Here is a 12,399-nt window from a genome sequence, read left to right as displayed (position 1 = left end):
ATAGAAATACTTTAAATACCATTGCAGCATGGTGACAGTAAATATTAGGAGACTTTGTAGGTGGCATGAAAAGAAAAATTATTTTCATAGACACGCGTTTGAGGGACTCTACCCTGCTTTAAAAGGGGTGGCAGTGAGAGGTAGGAGAAAGATGCTTGGTCTGCATTGTTTTTCCCTTAGAGACACTGACACCAAAAGTCAGTACTTGATAAGTTACCCTTCCTCTGTGTTAACACAACTTTGCAGCTATTTGAGAGAGAAGGTATTGGAACACTGTCTAAATGTGTAATTTAAAAAGATTATTACTGAAAGACAGTGGTTTTTGCTATTTAGTGTGGGATTTATATTGCCAAATTCAAACCTAAATGTAGGTGTTAAGTCTGAGCTAATAATGTAAATCCTGTAGGCTCTTTCTACAGGCAGGAGTGACTCATCCCATGGAACGTCTTTTTAGCTTTTGATGCTGCTTGCAGAAGGAGCTTCTCTGGCTAAACCAAATACCTCTTGTCTAGAGGGCCAAATCCCACCATTGGACTTTGGACTCGTTTTTGTCAAAATGCTTATGTCTCGATACTGGACAGCCTCCTCATAATTTGTTATTTGCTACTGCTCTGATCTTATCTTTAATCCTGTGCATTGCTCTGAAGTATTGTCAATAAAGGCATAATTAAAAACAAACACAAACAATCCAAACAAACAAACCTCACCACCACCACAACCAGAAAAAACAACCAAACCCACAATGTGTTTAATAAAAGTGTCAATGAAGTGCTATAGAGAAATAATCTCTCTGTATTTAAGTATATTTAGCAAAATTATGACATCTAATCTATAGGACTACAAAGAAAATAAATTTTGCCCTACATGTTGTTTCTTGGGTACCATGGGATCCATGCACATGATTGTTTGTCCCTCACATGTATTAGTGAGGAAATCCACAATTACTACAGGCAAGATGCTTAATTTTGTGACTCAATGGTTGGTCCTGTGTTCCTCTGAATTACTCTGCTTTTTCAGAACTGTTTGAGATCTATGTTATTGCTTTAGAAAGTTACAGAGCTTGGGGTTTTTGTGAAGAGTTTTCTTTTAATCTCTTCAAGGCTGAAAGGAAGAGGTTGAAATATGTATTGCTCTCAGGCAGCTTCACTAGTGGCTGCTCTGAGGATGTTTTCTGAATCTTTAAAACACTGTGTTTCTGGAGGAAGCGAAAATGCTGAGATCGTTTTCCTGTGGGTCCAAAGCAGCTATTGAGTCTCACATAATCATAACAGATCTGCTTTGCCAGCAAGGTTACAGATGTCACGGAGGCAGTGTTTAATACATTTTATTTTAATTAGACTTCATCTTGGCTCCGAAATAATTTGTTCATGTTTTCTTCCACATCCTAAAATCGCCCAAGCACTGTAAATTCTCAAATAAAATGCAATTACTATTCATGCTGAAAAAAGTTACCTTCCTGTTGGCTGGCACATGAAGCAGGTATTTAATTTCTGAGGTTCTTTAGGTTTTTTATTTGACTGAGATCTATTGATGTTTCAGAATTTTTTTTTTCTCTTTTTCAGGCTTACAGATTTTCTCAGCTTCCTGAGATGGTAATGGGTTCTCCTCCTCCTCCTGTCCCTCCCAGAACAGGTCCTGTGGCAGTTGCCTCTCTCAGAAGGTATATTTATCTGTTCTTGTATTTTAGATATGATCTCTAAAAACCACTCTTGTAATAAGAACTGGGGCAAACCCTGAAGGGGCAATTATAAGCCACTTATAAAGACACATTCATGAACTCAGAAACTTGTTGTTTTTATTTCATTTTGTCATGAAGAGGAAAGGAACAACAATGGATTTTCTCTTCTATTTTCCAGTCAGTTTCAAGAAAATTAGGAAATCCAGGCTCTGATTTCTTTTAAAACATGACTTGCATAATGGCGTATTGTGTTGCAGATGTGTGGTAGATAATTCACACTGTCATTCTCCCTGCTTTTCTCTATTGTAAGCACTTGCAACAGGATATGGATGAATTGTAAGATGTTTCTCAGTACCTTGGGCCCGCGGATTTCTGCCTAGCTTTCGGATATCTCACACCTGCATTTCTGAAGCCAAATACATGCAAAATCCTGATTGCCTCAGCTCGATGCACGTATTTTACCTCTTCCTCGCAGTAAGGGACTCTATGAAATGCATTTCAAGGAACTTTTGCACTTCTGTGGTGGATGAACTCATTTAGCCGTCAGTGCTGTGCTGCTGGGCACTGCCTGGTGCCAACTGCAATTGGAGGCACCGCAGGGCTGCTGAGAGCGGCTGTGGAGCACCGAGGCCAAAGGAAACTTTTCTGAGTGGCTGCCAGTAATATCAGAACTGCATCCAAATGTTCAGGATGCCGACACTGTTGACATATTCTTGTTCATCCATTATATTTCAGCTCTAAAGCAACTGGGAAACACCATTTCAAAAGATTTTAGTAGTTCCCAAGTGCAATTAACATTACTTACCATAGTATTGTCCTACTATTACCATGCCACACATACTGTAGAAATATGGTATTGTCTACAGTCTTGTATTGATGAACTGTGGTAAAGCTCTGCTTTTTGTATTGCATGTCACAAGCATTTGTTAGAAGCAGCAAGCAAAGGCTCTATGCAATGGTGATAACATTCTTTGGGAAAGAAGTGACCAGGCTAAAGAAGTTGTTCTCAGACTGCTCCAGAGTTCTTGTTTTCCAGTGGTTCTCCAAACTTCCGTCATGTCAGAGCAAAATCAGATAGCTCTTTCCTAGCTGTCACACTGTAGCTGATAGGCAGGTATATGGCTATGAATCTCATCTGTCAGTCAGAATGACAAAAGTTCCTATTTTTTTCTTTCTTAATGAACAGGTCTACATCAGATATTGGCAGCAAAGTGCGAATACCTGAGTCCAGTGGTGCAGATCAGGCCCAGCATCATGATCAGGCATCCTTTGCACCTGGTTCGAGAGCTCCGATGTCAGTTGGTCCACTTGATCAAACAGCTTTTCACTCAGGTGAAAAAATAGTGCAGACCAAACTTGCAGCTTTGAGAGCCACACAATTTATTTTGCATATAAATGAATATATGTTTTATAGCAAATGCAGATGATTATTTGGAGAAAGGGTGTACTAGGTGTGTTTTTCTGCAATTTAAGGAGAACCTACAAAGGATTTCTCCTCCATAAATGCAGCATCAGCTGCATTGTAAAATGCTGCTCATCTTGCAGAAGCACCAGGTCATTTCTGGTCATTTCTGAAGGTAAGACCCAGCAGTTATGTACCAGATGGTTCAAGTATGGCATTCTCCTGGCTCACTGGTAAGGACTCTGAATTATTAATGCCCAGTAAAACAGTTTATCCATACCACAAAATACAGTGGAATTTGTAGGGCTGGTATAGAAGGTGTTGGGTGGCACAAGCAGAAGTTGTGGTACTGGGACCGCAGTGTGATTCATGTGTTGTGTTGCACCGTGTACAGAAAAAACCAAAATGGGAGAGACGGGTAGCGGCATTTTGAAGGGCATGGAGAAATGAGGTGGATCCTTCCATAATTTTTTAAGTCAAGAATATCAGGCCAAGTGCTTGAAAACAGAGTATATACAATGGAGCTGTAAGCAGTACTGCAGAAGGAGGCTTAACGGCATTTAGCTCTGCTTGGTTCGTAAGGAAAGGGAGGAAAAACAAGTGGACATGAAGAATAATGTGTGCAAGACTGAGGTTTTCCAGCCTGACTATGGGATGAGATTTATGACTCCCTGTTTCCTCCTGAGAAACTTAACCCCCTAGTCTTGTCACAAGACTGGGCTGCTGAGGGAGGTAATTTGAAGATATGTGCCCCCTCTCATTCAAAGCACAAAGCAGCAGTGCTTTTGCATACTCAAAGGTAATCTGTTAGTTTGTCTCCCCTCCTGTTTTGGAAAAGGTAGTTCCTGCTCAAGTGCAGAACTTGTTTTGGGTCTAAATGTCCCAGTTTTAAAGGCCTAGCAAGTTCCTGGTCCTTTTGATATGAATTTTATTTACTAATGAATTGATTTAATCATGAGATTAAGCTAAAACAATATTTTGATGTATTTGGATATCATTTAGCTGGGAAATATTTGAAATAGCTTCTTGTTGGCAAAATGTTTTCTTGAAGAGCTATAGAAAAGAGCTTACAAGATTAAAAAAAATCTACATTGCCAATTCAAAGTTTTGAAATTAGTAGGTGTATTAGACATTGCTCTGTTAATCTGCCAGAAAAAAATTCTTTCTTGGTTTCCTCAGAAGTAATAGAGAGTTATCTGCATTGTATTCAACATCTTTTGCTGAGAATAATGATGTGGATATGCAAATCTGTTGTCAGTTAATTAAATATAGTAGGTTTGAAAGATCCATTCTACTCTCACTTCTTGTCATACCTTCTGCCAACGGTGACTGTGAATCTGAGAAGAGCAGATGCTCACCCTTTCATTTTTAAAGCTTTCAAGCTATGAAATTTGCCACGCTACCAAGAGCTCTTTCTTCGTGTCTGCAGTAATGTGTTCTGTGTGATAGACTTTTTTATAACGTTCAGTGATGTGGAGATTTTATTGCTGGATGTTAAAAACAGGTATACTGTGTTACCACTGAAGAGTGGCTGCATTTCAGAAAAGAGAAAGTGACCTCTGTGTACATTGTGGAGCTTGCCTGAATTATTCATCGTGTAGTTGGAGGGAACTTTCTTACATGACAGAGGCTACAAATGGCTACAATACAGGGAAAGACAAGGAGAGTTGCAAGAATCCTGCAACTGTAATACAAACAAGGATTTCTAAAGTTCTGATAGGAAAACAAATTTTTCTTGCCCCAGTAGATGAAGAAACATTGCTGCAGGTGCTGATTTGGCATGAAACAGCCTAATGTTGGCTCATGCAGCCCATCAACATCACCTTTAAGATAATGATGTTGCAGTACAAATTGGGATAAGTGTTACATCAGCTAATTGAGTATTCATTTTGAATAGTAGCTCATTTTGCTGTGGTTAAATTAAAAGAACATTTTGGTGTAGAAGCCATGTGTCATTTACAAGAGCAGCACTTTCTTCTCTGTACGTGTCCAAAGAATATATATTTCCAGCCTTGCTAACACATTTAAAATAGCAACCCCTGCACTGTTTGTGACCTGGGAAGAACAAAGATTACCCACACCTCTTCTCTTAGCCCACCTCCTTGCAAACGGAGGGACTGGAGGAACTGCGGTAGAGGTGCTGTGATTTACCCTGTGGTTACCTGCTGTGCATTGTAGATCCTACTGGTCCATAGCAATTCCACAGTGACTGATTCTCCGAGGGCTGGGTGACTCCAGCATCCTCCCTGACGTAGTGCCTTTTCACTTATAACCCAATGTCAAAATGAAAGGTGAGACTTGGTCCCTAACAATAGAAAACACTGTGTAACTGTAAAGAGTTTTAAGCCAAATTTTTTTTCTTCCATTTTTTCTTTTTTTTTCTTTCGTTATTGTTTTCGTTATTTTTATTTTGTTATTTTTTTGTTTGGTTAGTTTTTGTTGTTAATTTGTTTGGAGGGGTTCTTTTTTGTGTTTTTTGGTTTTTTTGTTTTGTTTTGTTTTTTTTTTTTTTTTGAGACAGTGTTGAAACACATGATATGTTTGTACTCTGGAGACAATTGTTCTACAACGTATATATTTCTCCTCTTTGCATGCCCTGATTACATCCACAGCCCTTCTAGCCTAGGACTCCACGGGAGGTCATTAAGAACCTATAAGTTGCTGGTTTTGTGGAGACTGCTTTTGGAATGGGTGTCATTGTTTGAGTCTTTCCATCTCTATGTCCAAGCCCATGCAGTGTTCCCAGTATCATCAGAGTAGCAGCTTAATCCTCTTGCAGAGTGCTCAGAAGCAAAGATGTGCCGGGGCTGTAAATTACATCCTGGGGGCGCAGATGAAGCAGCCAGTAAGCAATGCTAATTTCTATCAATTATTCTCTGTTTGAAGTTTAGGGGAATGCCCATGTCTTGCCATTTTGTCAGTGTCTCTTACACAGTGGTGTCATATCTACTGAGGGCAATTAGTGGCAATATTCAAATGATGGGAAGTTGGAGGGGAGAGGAGTGGCATTTTCTCTGCATTGACTCTAGTACAGAGCTGGTTCATATCTATCCAACATTACCGTACTTCCATTCCTCAGTGAAAAGGAGTTGTACTTTATCGTGTTCCTATGGGGTTTACTGGCTCTCCTGCTTTCGCATAAATGATGTTGGTTTTGCTATATTCTGTGAATCTGAAAAGTAAAATGCATGTCCATGTACTATAACTGAGTACTCAAGGACCACCATCCACACGCTTTATTTAGTACCCGGTACAGATGATGCAGAACGTTACCAACCAGGATTTAGGAATAAGGATTTTATGACCACAGTGTAGCAGCGGTACACTGCTGATGTCTGTCATCAAATGCAATTAGACACTAGAGGACTCTTACTGGACTGAACTCCAGAACTTACTGGACAAGCAAGTTGTTTGTATTTTATTCTAAACTTAGTAAATACATGGAGTTATGATGGTTCTCTCAAGTGAAATAGTAGGGGCATGTGATAAGATACTGGTCTTCCAGACAGCCTAGTTATATCCTGTAGGTAATCTGAGGAATTGCAGCAAGAACCACATTGTTCCATGCACCTCTGTGAGCCCCAGGAATAAACCCTACCTGAAAGAGCAGATGGAGCCACATCCAGAGATTTGGCTGAACCTCATACTAAGAAGGCTGGTTTTTCCCACCCAACTTGGAATTTGATAGTGGAATTTTAGTAGAATGCTTCTTGGACGCCCCTATGCATATGTCTTGATCAAGACATGATAAAACTTGTTGTCAACAAGTTTCCTTGGGAATATTTAAGTCGTAGCTGCATAATTTATTGCAGTCATAGACTGTTGCTGGAAGAGGAATTGAGCTGGTAGAACCTTGGTATTTTTTATGGAAGCATCGAAGTTTTATGAGGGAGTTGTTGAGATTACAGCCTTTGAAATGCTCACTCATTTTGGTAGGTTTTTTGCCTACGGATATTAAGACAGTTTTACTGTGTAAACTGAATGCTCTATAACTTGCTATTGAAAAGAAAGGTGCACTACTCTGGAACCCATGGTAACAACAGCTCAAAATTGAATAAAAGGAAGCAAAAGTAAGAGGAGAAAAAAGAGCCTTTTTTTTTTTTCTAATGATTCAAAGCTCTGATGAAGATCAGTTGTTACAAGGATCAAGTCCTGAGGACTGAGTCGTCATATCTTTATCTGAAGGCTGTGCATGATTATATAGACAACTGCAAATCTTGCATTCTCTAGTATTTCCCAGCATTATAGAGATGTTCTAGTCAGATGGTGGGAGCCTTACATTCAGCTGATGGTGATCACATTCTCACCAATACAAGCAAAAATTTTAAAAAGTGACTGAGGCCAGTTAATTCATAAGCATTATCTTCTAATTGATAATTGAGAACGTCAGCCATTAATTATATCTATTCTCTTTCTTAATAGGAAATACCGTACCAGCAGTGTTTGCCATACCAGCAGCAAACCGACCCGGCTTCACAGGCTATTTCATCCCAACACCACCCGCCGCATACAGGAACCAAGCCTGGATGCCCTATGCTGGAGAGAATGAATTACCAGGGCAGTGGGCAGACTCTGTAAGCATCCTTGCTTTTCTAACTACATATATTTTCTGTGATTTGTAGAGGAGGGGTTTTAAGCAATGCTAAGTGATCAGCAAAGAATCTGAGCAAGATAAAATTCTTCCTTGAATGGTAATAATTTCTAGTAGTGAAAAGTTATGAGAAGGGGCATAGATACTTTAGCTGTCCATACCATGAATTGTAAATAAGGTCTTTTAAAGAGTTAAATCAAACACTAGGTTAGGGGCTGGCACCCATTCAAAGTTGGTATGTCAGGTATCATTTTTATTTCCCAAAATAGAGATTCAGATAGGCACATGGCAGGAGGGGGCGATCCTGCCTCTCAAGGTGGCTTTGTGCTGTTTGGAAGCTGGGAAGCATCTTTCCCACCTGGAGGCTTCTCTCCAGACAGCCCTGGCTCCCGAATCCCAGCTCCTGGTGCTGCCACAGCCCCGCTGTGCAAGCGTTTCAAGTCCTCCTGCAGGCTGCAGTGACAGGTAATAAATTAAATAATTAATTGCACAAGCCTAGTCTGGGACAGATGCAATTTTTTAGTCCAAAGAATACCTATATGTCAAAGAAATCAAGCTGGGACACCCTAAAATGAATTGCAGTAGTTAGTATGTTTGAAACAATTTCTAAAATTTAGGGCACTTTTTCCACTAGGAAAGATCAATTCTGCTGCTTGAGCTCACATCTGGTATTTATGCAGAACCAATTCAGCTAAACAAACTGGGAGATGAATTCTGTTTCCTTGTGCATATCATCGACAGAATATTTTAATGAATTGCAGTTGGAGTCTAACAGTTGGCTTTGAGCAGCTAAACAAGAGACAACACTGTCATATAAATGTTCCTGGGGGTGCATATTTGTTGCCAAATCTTTATTACTGATCCCGATGCCTGTGAGGAAAAGAATTCAGTTTGACTGTCAGATGTAAGTCTGAATTTGTAGGCTGAACTGTCAAGAAAAAAGAAGTATGTTCATCTGTAAACTGAGCACATCTGCTGATGTGCCCCTGATACCTGGAGGCTTTTGATGCCATTGTACAGATTCCCTCCCCAGACCTGCCCTTTAAAGCATGTAAATTCTTTAAATTTCCATTGTTTTGTTTATTTGTTTGTGTGGTGCTTGTTTGTTTGGCCTTTTTTAGGTGTTTTTAACCTTACTGACATTTTAAATCCGAGGCCCATTGTGTCTGAGCAATCATTTTAAACTCTTTCTTTAAGAAGAAGAAACAAACAAACAAGACACAAAACAAATCAGGAAAAGAATTTTACTTCTCTTCCGTTCTTCTTCCCTTTTGTATCCCTACTTCTTGGCTGCAGTCCCATGAAAAGAGAGTCAGATATCACTTGTCAAAAGAGTGACTGAAAATCAACTGGACAAGACTGGAACTCAAGTCTCCAGCCTCCAGGTCCTTCCTCTGGAAGGAGAAGGTTGGAACCATGTTGTGGGTTTCCCTGTCTTCTGGGAAATAGGTGAGAAGAGCAGTTAGTGCTGGTGGACCGTACATAGAGAAATGGAGAGGGATGCAAGGAGCTGTCTGAAAAATAACTGTGGCAATGTAGAATTCAAAGGAAACAAATATTTCTTTTAACTTCACTTACCCATTACAGAGCTTGAACAACAACTTGTTACTCAGGCTTTCAGCCCTCCTGTGACTTTTCAGGAGAGGAGAAAAAAATGTAAAATCAGAACACTTCAGTTTCTACAATGAATTTGCACTCCCAATGACTGCAAATCTGTCAAGAAATTGTCTGTGTTTGAAAGTCATTACTAGAGGAACTAGTAATAGTGTTAGCAACATAATATGGTCAGAAAGCCTGACTAAAACTGCAAAAAATAAAGAACTGAAGTAACACTCAGTTTGAGTTTCCGGATGCTTTCTGGTTTCTGAACCTCTAGATTATAGCTTGGTCAAGGTTTTCTTGACAATTAGTAAGAACAGAGGCTTAATATCTACAAGGTGAAAATTGAAATTCTTTACTGTTCATGCATTTCTGGACTGTAAATGAGATGACATGGGAATTGGGAGATCTGACTATAAAGAATGAGTTTATAAGCTCAGTTTACTATAAAGTACTATTTTCTCGGTTAAAAGATAAGTATTGAAGCACTGTTTTGTGGGAGAAGGGCATTATCCGATAAGGCATTTCTTTTCCAAATTAGCTAGATGCTGCCTGGTGAAAGTAGTAACCTGGTGGCCTCTAGTGGTGTGTTCACATGTTGTACTACTAAAATGTTTGTCTTTTGAATAATCTATTGTAAACTAAACAGATGCAAAGGCATTTGATGGTCCCTTTCATACCATGCCTGCTTCCTTTGTTTGTCTCATTGCGTCATTCTGAACATGTTTGACATTCTCTTCATCACTTGATGGATATTTAAGATTGCATAGAGCATGTGCAAATCCTAGTGGTCAGGTTTTCATAGGTTCTTAAATGCCTGAAGCGCCAAAAGCACCCAAGGGGTTATTAAACTCTCACAGGGCCAGAGCGAAAATGGGAGTTAAGCAAAATTCCAAAGCTTTCATTCTGAAGCAAGTGCCGAAGTCCCATGTCCCCCAGAAGGTATGTAAAACAGGCAGATGTTTCAAATCTTGACATTTCAGTCTGCTTGAAGCCAAAGCCTTAGCCCTGGTAGGTGAAGCACCTTATACCTCAGCCTGACCAAAATCCAGACATATCTAACTGGCTGTCTCTATTATAAACGTACATAAAACCTTAATGTATTTGGAAAGTAAAAATTGTTTTTCTCATTTAAAGCAAAAAGAATTACAAAGTAACTTCTTAGTTGATTAAACATTGTGGAAACTTACCAGTTAACTTACAAGTGTAGTGTTCTGAGTATAGTGCAGATAAGTGTAGTTTTCCAAGTTACACAGTTCATAAAAAAAAACATCACTGAACTTTCCTTATTTGTCATTGGCATGGACTAGAATGATCAGCTGGTAAGCTTTTTCTCAGGCAGAAATTATCCTGTCCTAGTAACAGGTTATGGGTTGCCTTCTGTAGCACCATAAAGCCTTTTTCAAAATGAAGGACTGTAGATTCCTGTTTTATAGACTTTTGCAAAACATAAAAAAAATACTATTTTTATTTGACGCATTAAAAACTTCCAAGGACTGCAAATGCTGATATCATGGTTCTATCAGTGAAGTTACAACAGAGTAAAATTGTGAATCCCCAATGTAATTCTGTTAAATGTGGCCAGAAATACTGATACATCTGAGAAGCCAGTGTTGAGTTTCCAGGCTGGCATAGCTGAGCTTCTCCCTGTTGTCTGAATCTATTGAGTTTTTATTAGGAACAGTAAGTCCAGAGACTTGGCTGACTTGGATTAGACACTAGCTGTAAATCAGCAAGCTCTGTTCTAGGCTTTTTGGTGTCCTGAAACACAGTGATGCTGTCAGTTTAAAACTGAAATGTTTAGGAGGAATAGTAAGCAGAGGACACACTTTCAGAAAAGGCTTCTCTCTTTGACTTCTTGCACTGATGATAAATTAGGACATGCAATATTTCCCCTACTAGGTGTTTTTGCTGCCACAGTCTGGGGAGTTGAGTACCTGATATGTTGACATACGTGCATAAATGGCACATGCCAAGACAGACTTTTGGAAATTGATGCTTAGGAGTATGAGGTTTACATTCACTTCATATGGGTCTACTTGTTATGTCTTATTCTGCCCTGGGGAGGTTTGTGTTACCTGGCAGGTGGCACTACAGATCAACTGTTCTGTATAATGTTCTATAATTGCAATGCTCCACAGGTACCACTACCTGGGTACATCGAGGCTTATCCACGGCCCCGCTACCAACACAATTCTCCTTCGCGGCTTCCTCGGCAGTACAGCCAGCAGGCGAGCATGCATCCCAGCCTGGAACAAGCTCCTCTGCCCTCCACCGCAGCTTCCCAGCAGAGCCTGACGGAAAACGACCCGTCCGATGCTCCTCTCACCAACATTTCTACAGCTGCCCTTGTAAAGGCAATAAGAGAAGAAGTTGCTAAACTGGCCAAGAAGCAAACAGATATGTTTGAATTCCAGGTTTAACATCTTTTGTGCACGGTATTTCTGTCACGCAACCTGAGGTAGCCAAGAAAGTGACTCCTTTCATTTTCAGTTACAAGCTTGTGGTGAATTGTGCCAAAGTGATGGCATTTTTCTCTGTCTGAAAAATCAACACTATGAAATGACTTGAAGTAGAGCAACAGGACTCTGAAAATACATCATTCCGCTTGCCAGCTAAAGAAATGCTGCCGGGTAACTGTTCAATATGGATAAGATTGATAATATGCAAGTGTTTGTCACTTTGCTCTCGTACTATGACCCATCGTCACTAGAGATGCTGCTGAATATGTTTGCTCCACACCACGTTTCATTTGCAGGCCCAAAGGTAGAGCTACTGAAAATAACTTCTGCATGTCAAAACTTTGATTAAAGAAGAAAATCCAGTAGAACACGGTTAGCTAAAGGCCACAGAGGGTGTGGTGGCCATGTTAATTGTTTGCTGCAGGATATTGTTTAAGGGATGCTGATTTTAACAATGCAGAGTCATTCAGCCTTTTCATTCTAGAGACTGTATTCAAACCAAAAGAATTCGAGATGAGTAAGTCATACAAATAAATGTCCTGTAAATAGCCCTGATTCTCCTCATCCTATTAACAGTACAAAGAAGTGAAAGAAGAGAAGACTGTGAAGAAGGTGAATGATATTTTGATAATCAGTGGCTACCTTGTCCCTGAATACCACTGATGAG

The 12,399-nt window shown here is 39.8% G+C and overlaps 1 protein-coding gene across 1 annotated transcript in view; it reads left to right on the top strand.

Annotated features, from left to right (window-relative positions):
• The window catches only part of KIAA1549L (KIAA1549 like), a 119,569-nt gene extending 107,876 nt beyond the window's left edge, over positions 1–11,693 (top strand). Inside the window, exons 17-20 of the mRNA XM_065636892.1 lie at positions 1,563–1,660; positions 2,865–3,010; positions 7,503–7,654; positions 11,412–11,693. Of these exons, the coding sequence (XP_065492964.1) occupies positions 1,563–1,660; positions 2,865–3,010; positions 7,503–7,654; positions 11,412–11,693 (678 nt within the window). The remainder of the gene's footprint in view (positions 1–1,562; positions 1,661–2,864; positions 3,011–7,502; positions 7,655–11,411) is intronic.
• The last annotated feature ends 706 nt before the right edge of the window (positions 11,694–12,399 follow it).

This window comes from Caloenas nicobarica, chromosome 5 (assembly GCF_036013445.1).
Source record: "Caloenas nicobarica isolate bCalNic1 chromosome 5, bCalNic1.hap1, whole genome shotgun sequence".
NCBI lineage: Eukaryota > Metazoa > Chordata > Aves > Columbiformes > Columbidae > Caloenas > Caloenas nicobarica.
The sequence above is the reverse complement of the archived record's forward strand: the minus strand, read 5'-3'. Positions and strand labels throughout refer to the sequence as shown.